Source organism: Pelophylax lessonae (genome assembly GCF_965119305.1).
Source record: "Pelophylax lessonae genome assembly, chromosome: 8".
NCBI lineage: Eukaryota > Metazoa > Chordata > Amphibia > Anura > Ranidae > Pelophylax > Pelophylax lessonae.
Genome location: NC_138775.1, coordinates 265,612,789 through 265,633,101, shown reverse-complemented (window position 1 = coordinate 265,633,101; position 20,313 = coordinate 265,612,789). Strand labels below are relative to the sequence as shown.

General features: G+C 44.9%; 1 protein-coding gene across 2 annotated transcripts in view; it reads right to left on the bottom strand.

Moving 5' to 3' along the window:
* Window positions 1–20,313, bottom strand: part of ERICH3 (glutamate rich 3) — a 164,673-nt gene that overhangs the window by 60,725 nt on the left and 83,635 nt on the right. For both annotated transcript variants that reach the window (XM_082265889.1, XM_082265890.1), the window contains exons 8-10: window positions 18,326–18,506; window positions 10,972–11,158; window positions 6,546–6,865 (exon numbers count right to left, since the gene is read on the bottom strand). In XM_082265889.1, coding sequence (XP_082122015.1) covers window positions 6,546–6,865; window positions 10,972–11,158; window positions 18,326–18,506 — 688 coding nt within the window. The remainder of the gene's footprint in view (window positions 1–6,545; window positions 6,866–10,971; window positions 11,159–18,325; window positions 18,507–20,313) is intronic.

Genomic DNA, 20,313 nt, shown 5'->3' with positions numbered 1-20,313 from the left:
TGACCAGAATCTCTTCTGCGTGAATCCTGCACAGGAGTCGTGGCAGAAGTTTGAGAGGGCTGGATCTAATCAGTCAGCCCATCTTAGAATGCTGGTTACTTACCGAGCCTCCAGGACACTTCTTGTGCCCCCTTGGGGAGTGACAGACCACGGCCGTGGCAAAGTCCGAATGAATTTGTACCGGACACCCCTGAAGACAATTGTCCAGTGAGCCAGACAAAGTCTGATTCCCTTAGAGTTCTAGTACACTAATCAGCAGTCTGGGCTCTGCAAGAGTCCAGCCCCTTTGAGCACATCTGTGCTGAGGATGCCTCCCCACCTGAACAGGATTGCATCCGTGGAGACAACCGTCCAGTACAGGAGAAGAAGGATTTTCCCTGTCGAAGAGCCAGAGAGTGAAGCCACCTTTTGAGACTGAGGATCCTTGACCCATTTCACCAGAATCACTTTAGCAGAGATCTTTTGTGGAACTGTGCAAACAGACCTCCTCAAGGGTGGACACCATCAGGCCCAGCATGTGCATGCAAGCCCGGAGGAATGACCATCTACTGAACAACAGAAGCTAAATTGCCTCCTGCAAAGTCTGCAGTTTTTCCTGAGGCAGAAACAAGTCAGATACAGATAGGCCATTTTTTTGTGGCCAGAACCAAAGCAGACTGCTGAATGTTCAGGATCCCACCGAACTCCCTCGGAGTTTGCAGAGCAATCTCCAGTAGTCCATCAGAGCTGTCGGAGACTCCACTCGCAAAAGAAAATTGCCCAGGTACCCCAGTACCACGATCCCCCGCTGACTCAAAAAATGCCAGAACTGGGGCCAACACTCCTGTGAAGACCCGAGGTGCAGAGGTGAGACGAAAGGTCAGCGCCACAAACTGATAATGCTCCTTGTCCACGGCAAAACGGAGGAAGCGCTGGCGACCAGCACATACTGTATTAAAATGTGCTGGTAGGTGTCCTTGATGTCAAAAGAAGCAAGAAGAAATCCCCCATATGTAGGGATGCCACCACCATGTGAATGGACTCTATGCGGAACTTCTGTACTCGCACAAAGCAGCTGAGCGCCTTGAATTCCAGAATTGGACATACCTTGCCTTCCTTCCTGGGGTATCACGTATCTGGTGCTGGAGGCCAATGGAGAGAGAGGGCTTCCCTCGCGGTTAAGTTCCAGACCCCCCTGAGGATGAGAACAGGAGAGGTCAGGCCCAAAGTAGCACGGGTCGCCTGCTGGACTGTGTGCAGGAGGATCCAGAGTACAGCTGGAGTGCTGGAGTGGAATCAGCAGGCAAGTAGCGCCCGTGAGGTGTTTGCAGGACTTAGATAATGCTGAGACTGGAACGTGATCAGGTGGATAGCCAAGATCAGGAGCCAGGTGGATATCAGAGCAAACGTGGTCAGGTGGATAGCCAAAATCAGGTGCCAGGTGGGTATCAGAGCAGACGTGGTCAGGTGGATAGCCGAGGTCGAACACAGGAAACAATCAGGAGACAGATCAAGGTAACAGGAGACAGGACCTTGAATATCACAAGGATAACACACTGGAGGAGCCGAAGATTAACCAGCAATTAAAATCACTGGCAGGCTTCCTTATATAGGCCCAGGTAAATTGCTGGTAGTGCTGCTGGGTCCTAAAGTTCTTCTCCTGCCAAAGTGGTGATAGCGCTGCAGGGTCCTAGAGCCCTTCTCCTGGTGTTTGTACCCGGACATGGGGACTGTAAAGAAGTTTGAGTAAAAGAACCCTTGAAAATGTTCCGAAGTTAGAACCGGAACAATCACCCCTTGAAATAACAAGGCTTGCACTGCCCCAAAGAGACCCCAAAGGGATCTGGGGACAAATGCAGGTTGGAAAACACTTAATCTGTACAAGGGAGGTCCATGGATCAGGAAAGCAGCAAAGGCATCCCCCCACCCCAGATACGGGTTAGGACGCCCCTTCATTTAGAGGCAGCCTTGTCCGCAGGTCTGGAAGAGCCACGCGTGGCTTGCCAGACCAGGTCCTCTTGGAACCTCTGGTGGAGGTCCTGACTTTTGATCCCTAATCTTGAGATCCTGTGAGACGAAAAGGCCTCTTATGAGCCGAGAAGAATGGCCTACAATGGCTCCTTGCCCTTGGTAGCCTTCGGAAGAAGAGTACTCTTCCCCCCGTGGGACCCTTAATGATGTTATTCAAGGAAGCTCTAAAAAGGTGATCCCCTACAAGAGGAAGATCAGATAAGGCCTTCTTAGAAGTCTAGTCCGCAGACCAGCATTTCAGCCAGACAATACGATGAAGGACCACTGCTGATAAAGACAGCCTAGAATCAAAGGAGCTGCATCCAAAGAGGCATCACAGATAAACTGTAGCCCCTGGACCAACTGATCCGCCAGCTCCGCATTGTCAGGGGGAAGTGGTTTCCCCTCCGGCGTAAAAGTTTAGCCCATTCGGTCTGAATTTGCGACACCCGGGCAATAGTAAATACCAGCCTAAGTGCCGAACTAGCCACAGTGAACATATGGCGGGCCAGAGCCTCCGCCCTCCTATCAGCCGGATCTTTAAAGGCCGGGGACTACTAAGCCGTAATTAAGGTAGCTTTATTTAACATGGAAACCGGCGAGTCCACTACAGATGGGACCATCCTTTTTTTAAGGAGGGAATCCTCATAAGGATATCGCATAGCAAAACGCTTAGGGACCATAAGAGTGCGTTTTGGACAACCCCACTGTTTTGTGACAATGTTGTCAAAGTAAGCGGAAAAGGGGAACACCCTTGCCGCTTTGGAGGGCCTGTGGGTGCCAAAAAAGAATGTCACCTCTGACACAACATCAGCCACTACCTCCATTTTTAAAGTTTGACACATTGACACAATCAGTGCATCCACCAGCGCCTTTTTATGTGCGCTAGAGGAGCAGAGGAATCATCCTCACTATCGGAGCACTCAGGGTGCGTGGATGCAGACCAAGTAGGGTGACTTGTGTCTGCGGCGGCAGAAATGGATTCAGAATCTGATGAGACAGATGAGGCAGGGGAAGGCAGGGGAAGGCAGGGGAGGGCAGAGGGCGCTATTTACTAAGCTCACCCGGAAAACAAAACAAACAGTGGAGGGACTGTGGTCCCGCAAAGGGGACACCGACCAAGGGCCCAAGAATGGACCACCTACTGGACTCCGCAAAAAAACAAGGGGTCGCCCCTCCATAGAGGCCCGCATAATAGGAAATAGCCCCCTTAAAAGGAGACCGCCCGCTGTGACCCAGACGCACAGGCAGGGTACCCTGATGGTTCTGCAGCGCTAAAAAGGAGCAGGTGCCCTACACAATAATGGCTGCCATCAAAAAATAAACCGCCCCCACAGCGCCACCCCTTCCAAGGGAGGCGCAAAGCTGACTGCATGGCCTAGTAGACCCCACGTTGCGGCCTAAATTTTTGTGGAGTCCCATACACAAGTGCATGGATCCCAGCCAGGCAGATACCCAAATGAAAGAGCGGGGGCTTCAGCTAACCTCACTGGGGCCGCTCCCCCCACTGGTCGTGGCCTAAATTTTTGTGGTCGCCCAGCTGCTTGGGTGCAAACCCCAGCAGGCCTGATCACCCAAGGGCAGCGGAGGGGAGGGCGGATGCCCAAACGAAGGGTAGTGGCTTCAGCCACCCTCACTGGGGCTGCCCTACATAGCTCCCGACCAGTAGGCCATAAAGTCGCAGTCAAAATTTTTGGCTGGGTCCAGCAGCATGAGGCGCGGACCTGTGGATGCTAAACCATACGCTCCCCCAGCCCAACAACTGCAGCAGGGAGCCCAGAGGACATCCCTGCCCTAGTCACCAACCCCCAGGGTGGCAAGGAACCCTGCTCAACCCCCCCATTGTGCACCAGGAATAACCGGGCCAGCAGCAACTCCAACAAGCCCCCCTTAAGAGCCTGTTGCAAAAGCCAGCTCAAAACCTCACCCAGTTAGAAGAACCACAGTGACCACCACAATTTTAGAGGGGCTGGGGGGAACAAGGAGAAACCGAGGGTACCATCTCCACCCCAAAACCCTCCAGGGGAAGAGGGGGAACAGCTACTTAGCATATAAGGATCAGGGTGGGCACACATCGGAATGGGGGGGCTGTCGGCTAGGAGGAACACTGCGACTCAGGCCGAGGCCAGGTTGTATGCGCCCTCGCGAGACGTTTAACTCACAGGCCAGCCCCCGTCCAGTAGGGCTATGACGCGGCTGACCTAGTGCAGAGCTGAGGCCTGCGCACGCTCGCTGGCCAGACTGGGGGGACCCTCTGGATCTAGACTATCCAGTCCGTCGCCCAGTCCGGCAGTTGATTGTAGATTCTCACAGAAACAAAATAACAAAGATAGGAAACAGTTCCATTTAAAAGGAAAAAAATTACAAGGACCAGAGATCCCAGCAAGGAACTAGGTCCTTACTCCTGACTAGTAGGCAGAAAAATACTGAGTGCCTATGGCTGAGAGTGGGAGTATACCCCTTGGGACTGCCCCATAGGCGTAGTCAAGCTTTTTCCTGCCTAATGTCCTACTCCTGTAGGAGGCAGTATAACCCAATTGTCAAGAAGATAAGGAGCTGTGTTTGTCTATGAATAAAAGAGAAATACACATCTGCTTAAAGAATAAATCCTGCGAGCAACCTTGAGGTCCTAGATTAATAGGCTATCTGTTGTAGACACTCCAATTCTCATAACCGTGTAAAAACCTTAAGTAAATAAACAGTGCTGTGTGGATATATAATCATAAATTGCACTACATATATCAGATCCGCGTGTAATATGCAATATTAAAGTGCTAAATAGTGCCAATAAATATATATAAATAAAGGTAAGTATATAAAAGTGAAAAAGATGTAAAAAAGTCCAGTGTGAAATAATAAATAAACGTGCTGAAAATTAATAAATGGATATAGTCCAAACAATCATAAAAGTGATCTGTGCTCCCAAAGATGTGTGACCAGAGTGTCACAGTAGACAGCCACAACCGTGCACCCCCTTGTGAATGGGCGCTCACCTCAGCTCTTTATAAAAAATGCATGAGTAAAAAGATCCTATGAGACAAACATAGGATAAATAAACGTGCTGAAAATTAATAAATGGATATAGTCCAAACAATCATAAAAGTGATCTGTGCTCCTACACATCTGGTCACACATCTTTGGGAGCACAGATCACTTTTATGATTGTTTAGACTATATCCATTTAATAATTTTCAGCACGTTTATTTATTATTTCACACTGGACTTTTTTACATCTTTTTCACTTTTATATACTTACCTTTATATATATATATATATATTTATTGGCACTATTTAGCACTTTAATATTGCATATTACACACGGATCTGATATATGTAGTGCAATTTATGATTATATATCCGCGCAGCACTGTTTATTTACTTAAGAAATACACATCTGCTTGCTGTGTTTGGGATGCCATTAACAATGAATGGCACTGCAAGCACAGCATGTGTAGCGCCCTCTAGTGTGCAACTAGTGTAGGTAAATTTAGTTATGACTCATGGTAGCTGTGTGAGTCTGTATTTAGGTTGGGTGACTGCAGGTCAGGCTGGATGGCTCTAAAGAGCAGGTCTCTGGTACTTCTCCCTTGACTTAGAAACTTGGAGAAGTATGGAAATATATGATGGAGCCTGGCCAGCAGGGGAGTTGGGTGGAAGATTGAGTGCTGAGGTTGCTGTTGTGTGGCCTAGGAGAGGACCCTGGGGCTGGGAGGCTCTGCCTCCAGATTGAGAGCAGAGGAAAGGGAGGAGAGAAAGCCTAAAAGAGGGATCTCTATTACCTTTGGGTCTTGTGCAGAAGAAATCCAGGCAGGCATGGGAAGATCTGGACAGTTGGAGGCCTGAACAGAAGTCTTGCCAAGTGCAGCGGGGAACAAAGGACAGTGTGAGTAATAGTATCTGTAGTATCTGCAAGCGTCAGAACTGTGTGAGGGTCTACTGAGGAGACACAATAATCCTGCATGCAGTTTGCCACTTGTGCTATTTCACTAAAGGAGACTGAGAGCTCCTAGGTCATAAAGGACCTTGCCACCGACTTATAGTGCATTTATTCTGGAGGGAGTACAGTTCAGGATGTTGATTTTTGTACATAGAGAAGAAAGTTGTCCTCACTGGATGTTTCTTCAAGTCAAGTTGGACATTTCATAATCCCTATACCCTAACAACAAAAACAAGCCCATGGACTCATTACTTGTGTCTTGATGCAAGTTGGAAATATGTGTTTCCTGGCTGTGCAGAAATCCAGCGGTTCTTGCAGAGGTAGCGCTACATGTAATTTTTTAGTATTTCATAAACACAGGCAAAATTGCATGATTTCTGCATTATTATTATGAAATGCTGTAGTGTGAATGCAGCCTGGAAGGATAGGATAGGAAGGACTGTACATGTGTTATGATTTTCATTCATCATCCAGTGGGCAGGAAGGTGATAGAAGAAGCTACAGATCTGAAACTGTGAGCAACCATGTCACTCTAATTGTAGTATGTTCACCTTTGTATTTATCTGTTTAGTTAAAATTCCACCTAATTATACCTCTTAAAAATGTTCTTTGAACTTACCATCCTTGGCTTCATCATCTGCTTCGTATTCGTCCGTCTTGATGTCCTTATTCTCTCTGTCTTCTTCTTCTTCTTCCTCCTCCTCTCCATCCTCTTTATAGTCCATATTAGACTTATCTTCTTTTGGATCATCATCCTCATGGACAGATATTTCCTGTTCTAGTTTGCCATCAGGTTCATCGCAGTAGATTTTCATCTCTGATTTGTTATTCTCTTCCTCCTCTGGTTCCTCCTCCTGCTCCCCATTTTTGTCAAGGGCACACTTGCTTTTTGGAGGTGGGGGTGATGGCTTCTTATCCAGGCCCATTGCAATGATACATCTGGAATAAAACCAATGCGTAAATGAAATGTAGGCAGAGGTTAATTGCTGGAGATACAACATGAAAAGGGGGAATCTCTCCAAAGTGAGGGCAACTCTCTAACAGCTGTCACAGGCATGGGTGTTTCCCCAATGGAAGTTCCCAAGGCAAATGTAAGATTTTGGATTTCCCATCTTTTTGTTCTGGTGACAATGAGAACAAATAGAGGATGGATCTCCCCAAAAGACCTTACAGATTGTATCTATTCCCTGCTCTATCCAAGACTAAATTAAAGCTTTTGGCTACAAATACATTTATAAATTATTTTTAATAGTACCTTATTCTTCATACTAGGCTCCCGTATTTTCCCACATGGTGGATAGCCTCGCACTGTGCTATACCGGGAAAAGCCTGTGCGTCTTACTTTTTTAGTGCCTACGGCTGCAAAGTGGTTGAGTAACCTGGCCAGGTAGGAGACGAGGCATTTTGCCTAGTTTTGTGGTGGGACTGCTCTGGAATAGTTGCCCAACACTGTCCTACCGACTAGTTCTTGTGACCCTGACCACTATAAGGGAATTCCCTCACGTTGGTGGGATTTCCTTCTAATAGGCTGTGGCTATGGGGCAGGAAGTGAAGAATGGGGCAGGAAGTGAAGAAATGTCTACAATGGGACACAGATGGCAAAAAAAAAAAAAAAACATCTGACAGGGGTTATTACCCTTAGACATAAAAGTCTGAGGTAAGCCAAGGTACCACATTCCAAGTGTACACAATACCAACAAAAGTCCAAAAAAATTGGATTTAACCACTTTGCCGCTGCTCACTAGAGCTCTACTGCGGTAAAGTGGCTCGATAACGTCTGGCGACGTAGACCTACGTCATCAGACATTCCCCTCTCTCAGCGGCGCGCGCACGCCGCCGGAGGCTCGCTCCCGCTGTATTCAGTCACAGCGGGAGTCGGGCCAGGGGAGGAGCAGTGGCGATCGACCGCTGCTCTTCCCCGATCGTCGGGGAATCGAGTGTGGAGATCCGCCTGCTTGTGTAAACACAAGCAGGCGGATCTCCTAAGTGACAGGCAGGGTCAGATTGCAGGGTTCAGCATAGCTGAACCTGCGATCTGTCCTTGTGTCACACAGTCCCCTCCCCCCACACACATCAGTAAGCACCAAGCATACATTAACCCCTTGATCACCAATAAAAGTTAACCCCTTCCCTGCCAGTGTCATTTTTACAGTAACAGTGCATATGTATAGCACTGATTACTGTAGTAATGTCACTGGTACCCCCAAAAGTGTCAAAAATGTCAGTCAAGGGTCCGATCTGTCCGCTGCAATGTCGCAGTCCCGCAAAAAAAATTGCAGATCGCCGCCATTACTCGTTAAAACAAAAAAAACACCAAAAATGACAGAAATCTTTCCCTTAGTTAGTAAAGGCAATAACTTTTGCGCAAACCAATCAAAATACGCTTATTGCGATTTTTGTTACCAAAAATATGTAGCAGAAAACAAATTGGCCTAAAATGATAAAAATTTAGATTTTTACATTTTTTTTTTGGGGGGGGGGGGTTTCATATAAAAAAAATGAGAAAAATATTGTTATTTTTTCAAAATTGTTGCTCTTTTTTTGTTTATAGCGCAAAAAGTAAAAATCGCACAGGTGATCAAATGCCACCAAAAGAAAACTGTATTTATGGGAAAAAAAGGACATAAATTTTGTTTGGGTACGGCATTGCATGACCGCGCAATTGTCAGTTAAAGTTGCACAGTGTCGAATCACAAAAAGTGGCCCAGACAAAAGACAGCAAAATCCTCCGGTGGTAACGTGGTTAAAGGACCAAAAAAGAAAATTACAAATATAAAACAATCAATTTTTTTTTAAAGTGGAGTTCCAGTCCCCAAATTTGATTATTTTTTAAGACTCCACTCTAACTTGGTACACTTTATATGCAGTCTTTCAATAGTGTTATTATTGTAGTCCTTTTTATATATGTTTAAATTTAATAAAAGTACCTGGATCTCGTTAGCTGGCAGGGTCCATCTCTACTGTGGGCATTTGAAGCCCTCTTGTATATTTCCGGGAATCAATGCAGCTGGCTACCCAGCATGCACCTCTCGATTTCACGCCTGCGCAGTAATGCCACCATGCGGCGCTCCTTCCCCTGACAGTAAAGTGCACACATCACCTATTCAGTGCCCGAATAACTTCTTGCTTTAAACAACCGCTGTTGTTCAGAACTGAGCGGCTCCACATCCTACCTGTAGATGCTTCTCCTTGAAAATGACGCCAAACTCCACCCGTTCTCATCATTTTCTGTCGGAAAACCGCGCAAGATTTCGGTATTAGGCGACTCCTATGGACTCCTGGGATACATGACGCCGATATCCCAGGTGTCCATGGGGCAGCAGTTATTATGATTTTATGTAATACTTAATAAAATGTATTGTTTTATAATTGTATGTTTCCTCTTTAGGGGCTATAACCCATCCCTACTCTATCCAAATAAAAAAAATGCCTTTTCTACTTTAAAGTGGTTGTAAACCCACTTTGATGACTTTTACCTATAGGTAAGCCTATATTAAGGTTTACCTATAGGTGCTGTAAATATCTCCTAAACATGTACCGTTTAGGAGATATTTACATTGCATGCAGCTGATGACATCATCGGTGCATGCGCTCTGAAGAAACTGCCGCCCGTGCCGTTTCTTCAGGGCCCTGTGCCGTGACTGGCGGCTTCCGCGTGCATGCGCGGGAGTGACGTCACACAGCTCCGGCCAGTAATACAGCTGGAGTCCGCAGACCCGGAAGGAAGACGGGTGAAGATGGATGCGGCCGGCAGCAGAGACAACGCGGCCTTCGTTGCAGGTAAGTGTGACATAATGTGCTAGTATTCAATGCAAACTAGCACATTATGCATTTACTTTGCAGGGGGAAAAAAAAAAAGGAAGGAGTTTACTTCCTCTTTAACCAGTTGCCGACCGCCGCACGACTATTTACTGCGGCGGTCAGCCCCTCACAGGCAAAGTGACGTAGGACTACGTCGCTAGCCTGTGAGGCTCTAGGGAGCGAGCGCGCGCCGCCGGAGGCGCGTTCCCGCTCGCTCACGGACCCCCCCGCGCGTGTGCCCGGCAGACCCGATGTCCGCCGGGCACTCGCGATTGTCCGTTACAGCGGGAGAAAGGCAGGCGGCTAATGTAAACAAAGCCGCCTGTCATTCTTCCCCTGTGTAAGAATGGAGATCATACGGTTCTGCTATGTAGGACCGTTGATCTCTGTTCTTACACCTCAAGCCACATCCAATCACAGTTAGAAGCACGCCCCTAGGGACACACTTAACCCCTCCCTCTCAAAAAAAGTTAACCCCTTCACTGCCAGTGTCATTTTTACAGTAACAGTGCATATATATAGCACTGATTACTGTAGTAATGTCACTGGTAACCCCAAAAGTGTCAAAAATGTCAGTCAAGGGTCCGATCTGTCCGCCCCAATGTCGCAGTCCCGCAAAAAAAATTGCAGATCGCCGCCATTACTCATTAAAAAAAAAAACAACAAAAATGACAAAAATCTTTCCCTTAGTTAGTAAACGCAATAACTTTTGCGCAAACCAATCAAAATACGATTTTTTTTTTACCACACATATGTAGCAGAAAACAAATTGGCCTAAAATGTTAAAAAATTTAGATTTTTACATTTTTTTGGGGGGGAATTTCATATAAAAAAAATGTGAAAAATATTGTTATTTTTGCAAAATTGACGCTCTTTTTTTGTTTATAGCGCATGATCAAAAAATCGCACAGGTGATCAAATACCACCAAAAGAAAGCTCTGTTTGTGGGAAAAAAAGGACGTCAAATTCGTTTAGGTAAGCTGTAAATGATGTGTTGGGTTTCTGGCCTCCTGGGGAATTATTGAAGAGATCCATAGTGTGTATGACCTCTAGGCACCTACATTTTATACCTAATGCCTCCATACTTGGTAAATATTCACTGCAACCAGTAAAAAGCTCACTTTAGGCACATAGAGTAACATAGCACGAGTTACTAGCAGATTTTTATTTTTTTTACCATTCTTTGGCTTTTACAGAGATTGAAGCATTTTATTTTTAGGACTTGTCCTCAGGTCAAGCGTTACCTGTAACAAGGAGAAGCTCCTTCGACGTTGACGATTCTGAAATACCCGTTTTTGCCTCCGAGGCGCGCTCCTTTGCGGTGCTTGTACTCACAGCATGAGCTTAAACGGTCCACCTGGATCCCATTAATGTAGAAGGTGAGGCTAAACGGGAAGCCACGGTGACGCCTGGAGACCAAACTGAAACACTCTGAAACCGTAAACATACTTGTCACGAGGCACGAAGGTATGACCATAAACGCAAAATCTATTTCATGCAATAAAGAGGATTTCACATTTATTGGCTTTCAGCTTAGTAGCTTGTTTAACCCTTTCCACATTTTTTTTTTTTTTATTACCTTGCCTTTTTTTCTGTGCTTTTTGACCACATTTTTTCTATTCAGGTGCAGATAAAATAATGATTCATGGAGATAGTCAAATGCTCATTTCTTAAGAAAAAAATTACGATTACCCATGGGCTATTTTCCATTGTTTCACTTAAAGTTTGCTTTTTAAAAATTCAGACTGGTGAAACTGTGTTCATATTCACAGATTGTTGTTTAAAGTCAACATTAATGATTTGGGTCAATTTGATTTGTGATGTGTTTAAATGCTCATTTATATCTATTTTTATACTCTTGATATACATTTTTTTAAACTAATCAATTTACATTTTTGTATATTAAATATGGATTATTTAAAGTGAATCAAATCTTTTAATAATAAAAGATTGCCCTTAAGATCCACAGTATGCTGCCTACTCATTATTTATGTTAGAAAAAGAGAGAGAAGAAAAAAAAAAACAGGACCTCTCTTTTAGTTGTATCACGAGGGAGCCACTGGTATATATATATATACTGTATATAGAACAATGCCCAAAAACCTGAATAAAGGACACTGGCTATTGCTAAACTTCTATTGGCAACATTCCTATATTCAAAACCCTTAAAGCATAACTCCACTTTTGTTGAGAAAAAAACATTCCCCTCTGGGTGATCTCTGTACATTGCAGGGATTATAACAAACTTTGTTGCAGATTCCTACCTTTTGTTATTCTGAAGAAATCATTGTTTGTTCTTCTGTGCTGAGTGGGTCTAATGGGAGTGGCTTCATAATTATATATCAGCTGTGGCAGCTGCAGGGCTCTAATGAGGAAAGCTGCTGGGCCTGGATCCCTTTAGACGTGTTCCTATTGGGAGTATCTCACCAAAAGTTAAATTTATGTTGCAGGGGATGCCAGAAATCTGACTTGTATCTTAGTGCAGACTTCTATGAAAATTGGTGAACCAATCACACAAGCAGGAAATTATGTTTCTGGGGTGTGGTCAGTATACATTCTGTGTACAGAAAACATCCAGGCGGCCATATTGTATTGCATTTTCAGAAAATTACAACAGCTGCAGATTGAAAAGAAAAGGTAATTTCTAATAACATTCAATTACAATATGATTTGTGTCACAATTGTATACGCTATATTGTTTTTTTTGTTTTTTTTTGCTATTTTTATCCCCATGAAAGTGGATTTACCCTTTAAAGTATACCTGAAGGCAATTTTTTTTCTTTAGTTTTGGATAGAGTGGATAGGGATGAGAACCCCTGTCGGGTGTTATTGCTGTCTGTGCCCCTGTTAGGGAGATCCCCCCCCCCCTCTCTATTTGTCATGTTTATCATTATCATTTAAAGTGAAAGTAAAAGAAAATCCCAAATTTTGGGTTGTCCCTAGAAAAGTAATAGAGGGGAAATCTTCCTATTGGGACACTAGTTCTGATTGCCTGGGGGTCCCTAAAGAATTCCCTTAATTTGCAGGGATTTCCTCTCACTTCCTGTTTTGGCTATAGTACAGGAAGTGAAGGCTTATCTCCCCAACAGGACGCAGATGGCAAAAAATAAACCAAAAGGAGTTATAATCTTCCCTTACTCTATTCAAAATGGGAAAAAAAAGTTTTGCCTATAGTTCTACTCTAATATCTAATCATGAGACCCGGGAGCCAGCTTAGTATATAAAATAATCATATATTTATATATCAAATATTAAAAAATTTGAAAAACACAACACATAAATCACGACAAAACCAAAAATAAAAACATAATTGGCAAATTATAGGGAAAAAAAAACAGCAGATGCGGAGAATTGAACATTGATTGATTGCTACACATTTGTAACAAATGGCTCCTTATGGAATTTATGGAATAAGGCACACAAATAGAATGTAGTAGCTTGCTGTAAGGCCTAATTGAACATACATAGAGCATCATGTGATCATTAGCGGTTAATTGTTACAATGTGATACTTGCACACCTCACTTAAAGCGGTGTTCCAGCCTCCCCTCTCCCCCTCCAAAAATTAAAAGTCAGCAGTTACACACACTGTACACACACTGTACACATACTGTATCTGCTGACTTTAAATATTAGGACACTTACCTGTCCTGGAGTCCAGAGATGTCGGCACTGCAGCCGATGTTTCCATCAGCTGTCGGGTGCTGCCGCCGCCATTACCAGTGAGGGAACCCGGCAGTGAAGCATTGCGGCTTCACGGGCGGGTCCCTAATGCGCACGCATGAAGTGCGCTGCACATTCGGATTGGCTTGGCGGCGGCGGGGGGAAGGAGGAGGGGGCCACGGTGCCATCTGCCGGAAGTGGGGAAGGGTACCTTTCAAAAACAAGTACCCATTCCCCCCCCCCCCCCCTGAAAGGTGCCAAATGTGGCACCAAATGGGGGGGAGCAAATGAGCGGAAGTTCCACTTTTGGGTGGAACTCCGCTTTAACATGGAGCTCTGTTTCAAATATGAAGTGATCTATTTCTACTCTACGGTGATTTTAGTAGCAAGTAGGGATGCAATGCAATCTTGGTGGCCGAAACATATCGGCTGAAAATTGTGTTATCTGCATTTTGTTGATAAGAGAAAAAGGTGCCGATAATGGTGTTGAAAATGCATGAGATTTTGCAGCGATTTTACTGTGAATTTGCTGCAATTTCACCACGATTTTACCGTGCTTATGGCTTGTCTTTTATAGGCCATGTGCCTCAAAAACCACATCAAAACCGTAACACGGGTGCGGTATTGATGCATTTTTGCTGCGTTTTCAATGCATTTCAACGGGGAGGTGTGTTATTGGTGTGGTTTTTTTAAATAACCAAAAATGCAGCAAGAAGGATTTTAAACATCACAACAGAAGCGTAACGACATACATAGAATTGGATACACTTCACTTGCGCAAAAAGGTGCCAATAATGTCCGACAATAAATTCATAATCATTTAAATTCATGATATTAATTAAAAATTTGAATAAAATACATTTATATATATAAAAAATATATATATATTTTAAAAACTGTTATTTTCGGTTTCGGCCAAGTGCATTCTTCATTTACGGTTTCAGGTTCGGCACCAAAATTTCCATTCATTGCACCTCTAGTAGCAAGATTATGCAACTACAAATCTTAATAACTAAGCTCTATCAGGATGACATGTGTCAGAGGGGCGTGGCTTTAGGTGGGGACTGTCAGCATTACAGAGGCTCCGTTCACATCTAGGCTATTTTTACAGGTGTTTTTTCTGTTTTTTTTGTAGAGTTTTTGCGCAAGCGTGTTTAGTTGCCAAATGACCAATGAAAAACAGTAAAAAGCCTGCAATGTGCCAAAAAAGAAGCTTATGTACTTTTTTGAATGACGGGCATTTTGCTTAAGGCGACAGTACGCTCAGATGTGAACAGGGGCCATTGAAATGAATGGGATTTGTCTTGTTGGTTTTTAGAGCTGAGGCTTAGAGCAGAAAATTGCCCAAAAATGCCTAGATGTGAACAGAGCCCTAAACATATTTATTTACTTTGTGAGTATTGTGTGATGTAGCGATCTATTACCGCTAGCAATTAATTGTCAGTGATTTTAGCAGTGAGATTTTGCTACAGAAATTCCCCTGTGTCCATACCATGCCAGCACTAAGGGTCATGTTCACACAAATGGCTGGGTAACAGCATAGTGTGCACCATGAAATGGCACATTGCGCTCGTTACTTTTTTCAGCTTCATTGATGTAGCACCCTCCTAGTTAGGTGCTAGGTTCAAAGCATTCTATGCTCCATCTGCCTATCAGGGGAGATTGATCTATTAGTTTGCCTGTTGCATGTTCCCAGGTATGATTCACTGGGTCTAAGGGAGTGTCCCCACTACTCCAATAGGGGAGCCTGTTGGACAGTGGAGGAAACCTGGCCAGTGACACATTGGCTTTTGTGAGAGTCCCAGTAGGAGGGCACTCTTGCGGTGCATCCTGGGATTGCTCATAAAGGCTGGGGGAACATGTGACAGGGCATCTTGGGTGGGAAGCATAGTCCCAGGAGGAGGCTAAAGGCTTGTCTCTCTTCCTACTGTTTGAGGAAAGTGGTCTTAGGCAGTCGGCCTAGTGAACCAGGTGTGGAGCTGAGCTGCAGAAGATCCAGTGGAGCTGACAGTGAGGCTGCTGGCAGAGTCTTCTGGAAAAACAGTGTCCATAAGTACCAGGGGACTTGCCAAAGGGTCTGCCCAGGAAGGGGGACCACTCCAGTGAAGTCAGAGGATCAAGGGGCTAGCTTACATAGAGTGTCAGAGTAAAGGGGGTGCTGTGTAGAACCCTAAAGAATAGGGACAAAGGGGTGCCAAGTAGGACCCTGAAGAGTGATTCACAATACAGTGCAGTTCATTTAATTCTTCTTCACTATAGTGGCAAGGTGAAGCAGCGGCCTTGCCACATTCAGCTAATCAGAAAGTCCCGGCATTTGTGCATAGTTTATTCAGTTGGAGTATCCCACTCATCCCTTCTCCTATCCCAGTTCTCAAATAAATCAACAAAAACCCAAAACTCCTGGACTGTTTTCTGACTCAGCCAAGCACTTAGAATATGCCATTTTGTCAAGTTGTTGCTATCGGTAACCCAGGGGAATCCATAACCAGCAGCTCCCAAGGGAGTAGTGCTACATTGAAATGTCACAAGGTGGCATTTTATTCCTCTTTATTAGCCGCAGCAGGTAGCAATGCAGTGTACTGCGTCACAATACATTGCGCTATAAAAAGTGGTGCACGCCCTACTATTTTCAGTGCACACCACTGCAATCCTATGAACTTATATTGTACCACTCAATGCAAATTGCATTGTCTTTGTGTTGGGACTGTGTTGGGTAAGGTTTCACAGTGCAGCTCAAAGCACATAGGGGTTGATTTACTGAAGACAAGTAGGCTGTTCACTTTGCCCCAGAGCTTAGTGGATGAGCTGAAGCTCTGCTAACGTCCATCCAATCATGTGCCAGCAAAAATCCAGTTTTGTTTTGTTTTTTTCCTTGCATGTGATTAGGTATTCTTTGCAAAGTTAAACTTTGGCCCATTCACTAAGCTCTGGGGAAAATGTAATTGCAGAGTGAACATCCTATTTGCCTTTAGTAAATCAACCCCACGTTGTCAATGGGCTCTCAGTGAGCAGATATGGTCTAGTGTTGTCACCATTAGGACGCTTTCTTTAAGCAATGACATGTATCCACTGCAAGTAAAGGGGATCCAAAAAGGTTGAAGGAGATCAGCTGCACTGAGATGCAACAAAGTATAAAAAAGGGGGCAAAACAATGAAAAAAATGGAAATTGTGTATGATACAAAGAGCTTTAGCAAATTAAATGCCACTAATTTGAGGTTTACTGTAGATCTATTTTAACAACACAGTGACTGATTTTTACCTGTCACCCAAAGACAGAACTGGATTATCACTAGACAACCTAGAAAGGAACTTAGGGCCCATTGGATATCTAAGAGGCACAGCTAGAACCATCATACTTCTACAGCCGTGGTCTTCAAACTAAGGCCCTTTGCTTGTCTTTATTTGGCCCTTGGGACACTTTCCTCCCACTGATGCAAGACACTATTCCTCCTACTGACACCAACAACAGGGCACTATTCCTCCCACTGACACTAAAGATGGGGCACTATTCCTCCCACTGACACCAAGAAAGGGGCACTATTCCTGTTACCGACATTAACAACAGGGCACTATTCCTCCCACTGACACTAGCGATGGGGCACTATTCCTCCCACTGACACTAGCGATGGGGCACTATTCCTCCCACTGACACCAACAATGGGCCACTATTCATCCCACTGACAACAACGATAACGCATGTTTCTTTCCTCTAATGCCAAAGATGCATTGTTTACTCCCACTGATGCCAGGACAATTTCTACTCACAGTGGCTAGGAATGTAAACTGGCCCATTGTTTAGAAAGTCTGGAGACCCCTTTTCTAAAGTAACCAAGGGGATAATAACATTGGTCATCTCTGTGCACCTGCCTGTCATTGTTAAATGGAGGATGCACTGGTAGGCATATAGTATCTTATGGGGTCACACCAGTGCAGCAGACAGTGTCTTATGGGGTCCCACCAGTACAGCAGATAGTATCTTCTGGGTTCACACTAGTACAGCAGATAGTATCTTATGGGGTCGCATAAGTACAGCAGATAGCATCTTATGAGGTTACACCAGTAAAGCAGATAGTATCTTTTGGGGTCACTCCAGTACAGCAGATAATATGTAATGGGGTCACACCAGCAGAGCAGATAGTATCTTTTGGGGGTCACACCAGTACAACAGATAGTATCTTATGGGGTCACACCAGTACAGCAGATAGTATCTTATGGGGTTGCATAAGTACAGCAGATAGCATCTTATGAGGTTACACCAGTAAAGCAGATAGTATCTTATGGGGTCACACCAGCAGAGCAGATAGTATCTTATGGGGTCACACCAGTACAGCAGATAGTATCTTATGGGGTCACACCAGTACAGTAGATAGTATCTTATGGGGTCTCTCCAGTACAATAGATAGTATCTTATGGGTTCTCTCCAGTACAGTAGATAGTATCTTATGGGGTCTCACCAGTACAGTAGATAGTATCTTATGGGGTCACACCACTACAGCAGATAGTATCTTATGGGGTCACACCAGTACAGCAGATAGTATCTCATGGGGTCACACCAGTACAGTAGATAGTATCTTATGGGGTCTCACCAGTACAGTAGATAGTATCTTATGGGGTCACACCAGTACAGCAGATAGTATCTTATGGGGTCACACCAGTATAGTTGTAGTATCTTATGGGGTCACACCACTACAGCAGATAGTATCTTATGGGGTCACACCAGTACAGCAGATAGTATCTTATGGGGTCACACCAGTACAGCAGATAGTATCTTATGGGGTCACACCGGTACAGAAAAAGTAAATGATGTGGCTTCTAGGTGTCTATTGCTATCCATATCAATGTCAATCCAAGGGGTGGGGGGGCTAAAACTGCTACACTGCTTAGCGCCCTATTCCCCCCTTCGCAACTGAAAGGGATTGATTTCCCAATCCTCACCTTCTTCCAGAAGTCTCCCTTTATAAACGCAGAGGTTCTCCCCGCCGCAGTGCTGCTGAAAGACCTTAATTTCGTCTCTGTAGTCATCATCGTCGTGTGATAAATGCACGTTTTTTCCTAGATAAACCATGGTAACTTTTACATTACTGTGCAAGGACGTTTTATGAAACTTTCCTGTATCCTGGAAAAAAAAAGATAAATCACGTTACTCTGCCATCAAATCAGCACAAGGCTGGGTATTGCTATAAAACATCTGTGTCACAAAGCAGTCCTAGGACAGTCTCAGATCACCGGCTTCCAAGAACTTTAATAATCCGGAGCTGCTCCTGACATGTGATGCCGGTGATTTGTGGGGACAGAGGCTAAATTATATACTGGTCCATGACATTAAAGGAGGCTCAAATTGGAAATTTTCACATACAAACCACAAGGGTGAAATATATTCCTTAAAAATGCTTTAAAGGCTGTTTCTTCTTAAAAAAAAAAGTTAAAAGTCACATCTCCTTCCATCGTAATAATGTCTTGTCACCCATAACAGGGTATGGATGTGTCATATGCATGGTTCCCAACTATTTGGAACCCAATACCTCTGTCCCTCTTTTCTTTCCAGTTGTCCCTCTTTTTGGTCTGACAAGTAAACCTCTATAAACATGTGCTATATGACTACCAAATATACTATGTATGTGAGGCAGTACAGCATGGTGCGGTAGCAATAAACACAGAGTCCAGTTGCAGAAACAAAACTTGCATTAAAGTTAAAGTTTGGCAATTCACAACAAGCCTGGCAGGAACTAACCTGACCAGGAACACTCACAGAATGCAACAGCTATGAGTAGGAAAGCAGGTCTCGGGTGTGCTAACAGGGTGGAATGCAGCCTGACTGGTTTGTGCCCAAATGGGGAGGCCTTCAGGAAGGATTTCCCTACTCATCTGGAACCTCTCCCTGTCGCTAATCACTGTCCCTGTCAGATGGGTGACCTGTCCCTACACTACCCACACGCAAAATGTGCACCAAGCCTGGGGGCCAGGGCCTTAGGTAGGCTCTGCATGAATCAAGATGGCTGTCAGAGTCACATGGGGTGGCAGAATCCAATTGGACAGCTTCCCCAGTGACCCAGGAAATCATACAGGAACCATGTTTCTCTTGACTTCCCCTCCAACTGCAATGCCACTGCAGTCAAGCGTCACCTACAGTGGAGAAATAGACTGCACCTGCCTACACGTACATAAAGCTTTAATCTATTTTAGAGTCTATGGGCATACTGGTCATTTCTTGCAATGTTTTTGGTCTTAGTGCAGTCAGGGATTGGTGGGACCTGGAGGGCCCAGCAGACTCTAATAGGGGATCAGGTTGGGAAATGTGCTCCAGGGACCCCATTAGAGAAGAGGAGGACCCAAACAAAAAAAGTGTATAACACTGCTAGAGTCATCCCCACCGTGCTTGCGATACCACAGGGTCCAGCACAGAGCACTACAGCTGCTATAGCAGAGAGAGGGAGAAAAAACCCCACAAAAAGACTCGCTACCACTGATCAGGCACTTAGAGCACCAGGCAAACTACACACCATGTGGCGATCAGGAAGAGAAAGATCCAGGAGTCAGCATTAGGGGATGAGGAGGGGCTCCCATCGCCTAAATCACCACCCCTATAACTTCAAAAACATGGCCGCTGCTATTTTCAATAAGAAAACCACAATAAAATGGCCACCGAGGCTACACAAATATGGCCGCCGATCCACAGCACAAAAGGCCCCAAGAAAATGGCGGCATGCACGACGCCACATGGCTCCCGGGGGTCAAAGAGAACCGAACACGATCCCAGAAGGAAAGGGGAGCCCTGGCAGGAGCCCTCCCATGGTAAAGTCCCCCTCCCAAAGGTTGATCGTCCAGTTGCCTGTGACACGCTCCCCCCCCACCCCCATCGCTAGCTTGACACCCCAGACCGACCTAAAAGGTATGGCCACCCCATGGGAGGAGAGAGGGAGGGT